The 1,368-nt window shown below is 46.1% G+C and overlaps 1 protein-coding gene across 1 annotated transcript; it reads left to right on the top strand.

Moving 5' to 3' along the window:
* Positions 1 to 291: 291 nt before the first annotated feature.
* LOC143855454 (TCP family transcription factor) lies at positions 292 to 876 on the top strand. The gene has a single exon (XM_077365575.1). The coding sequence runs from the start codon at positions 292 to 294 to the stop codon at positions 874 to 876; it is 585 nt and encodes a 194-aa protein (XP_077221690.1).
* Positions 877 to 1,368: the final 492 nt, after the last annotated feature.

The raw sequence follows: 1,368 nt of genomic DNA, 5'->3' as shown, positions 1-1,368 counted from the left end.
CTCTATCTTTATCTGTTAAAACTCACTCTCCCTGTTTCCCCCAATAAAACCTAAAAACCCACTTCCCCTTCTACTTTCTAATACTGAAAACCCATCTCTCTCCTCCTTTCTACTTAAAACCCATCTCTCTCTCTCTCTCTCTATTAAATCTCACTTTCTTTGTTTCCTCTAATAAACCCCTATCTCTCTTCTTATACTGATAAAACCCACCTCCCTTTTTTTTTCCTTCTCTTCTGATACTGAAAACCCATCTCTCTCTCTCTCTCTCTAAAAAACCAAACCCTTTCCAACATGGGATCAGAGCTAATTTTGTACCATCAGTCTTCCTCCAACAACCCACCTCCCACCGATTCCTCACCTCCCCAACTCGCTCAACTCGCCCTCCCTAACCCACTGGATTCCACCCGACTCGCCCTCAACAAAAAACCCTCCTCCTCATCCAAAGACCGCCACACCAAAGTAAACGGCCGAGGCCGCCGAGTCCGAATGCCGGCCCTATGCGCGGCCCGAATCTTCCAACTCACCCGCGAACTCGGTCTCCGTTCCGACGGTGACACCATCCAATGGCTCCTCCAACAAGCCGAACCCTCCATCATCGCCGCCACCGGAACCGGCATTATTCCTGCTACCGGAAAAGGTACTATTCCGGCCAACTCCGGTATGCTTAATTCTTCTTCCTCATCTCCTTCCCCTCCTCCTCCTTCTCCTGGGGCCCGCCCTATGGACCCCAGAATGTCAGAGAATCAAATTTCACCATCTGGGGGTTTATTTGGATACGATTACTCCGGCACCGGATTCCGGCACATGCCGTTCACGGCGATGTTGCTCCGGACGGGTACTACTGAAGAGGGCGATGAGCAGATTCTCAACGATTGAGGGTTTCTTTTCTTTGTTTTTTTGGGGAGGGGGATATTAGATCTTTTTTGGGGGATATTTTGAACACTTGATGTGGGTTTTTTAGTGTTGATCGTACGGTGTATATTCTGATATAATTTCTCCTCTATATAATATATAATTTACTGAATTAGCGTTAATTTAGAAATATTTTATTCCATTTTTCTTTTGAGACTTGTTATTTATTCGACATTTTAAATGGTGTTATAAATGTATAGTACGTCCCACACAATAGGATGATCCAACCGGTCCATTTGTTGGGCCACAACTTAAATTGGTTAAAGGGCAGCCCAATGCACGAGGCATCTAGCCTCGGAGGGCCCAGATGTATACAGCCTCTTTTTTTTTTTTTTTTGGGGGGGGGGGGGGTGGGTGGGGGTGGGGGTGGTGGTAGGCGGACGCCGACCAGATATCATTCAATAAAGATAGCAAAATACAAAAGGTTCAATAAAGATAGCAAAATACAAAAAGGGG

Source organism: Tasmannia lanceolata, unplaced genomic scaffold, assembly GCF_043159265.1.
Source record: "Tasmannia lanceolata isolate RefF3 unplaced genomic scaffold, GAP_Taslan_0.1 ptg000021l, whole genome shotgun sequence".
Taxonomy (NCBI): domain Eukaryota; kingdom Viridiplantae; phylum Streptophyta; class Magnoliopsida; order Canellales; family Winteraceae; genus Tasmannia; species Tasmannia lanceolata.
The sequence above is the reverse complement of the archived record's forward strand: the minus strand, read 5'-3'. Positions and strand labels throughout refer to the sequence as shown.

What these genes read in the sequence shown, in the direction of transcription:
- LOC143855454 (XM_077365575.1), top strand. Translation starts at nt 292, where the DNA reads ATGGGATCAGAGCTAATTTTGTACCATCAGTCTTCCTCCAACAACCCA.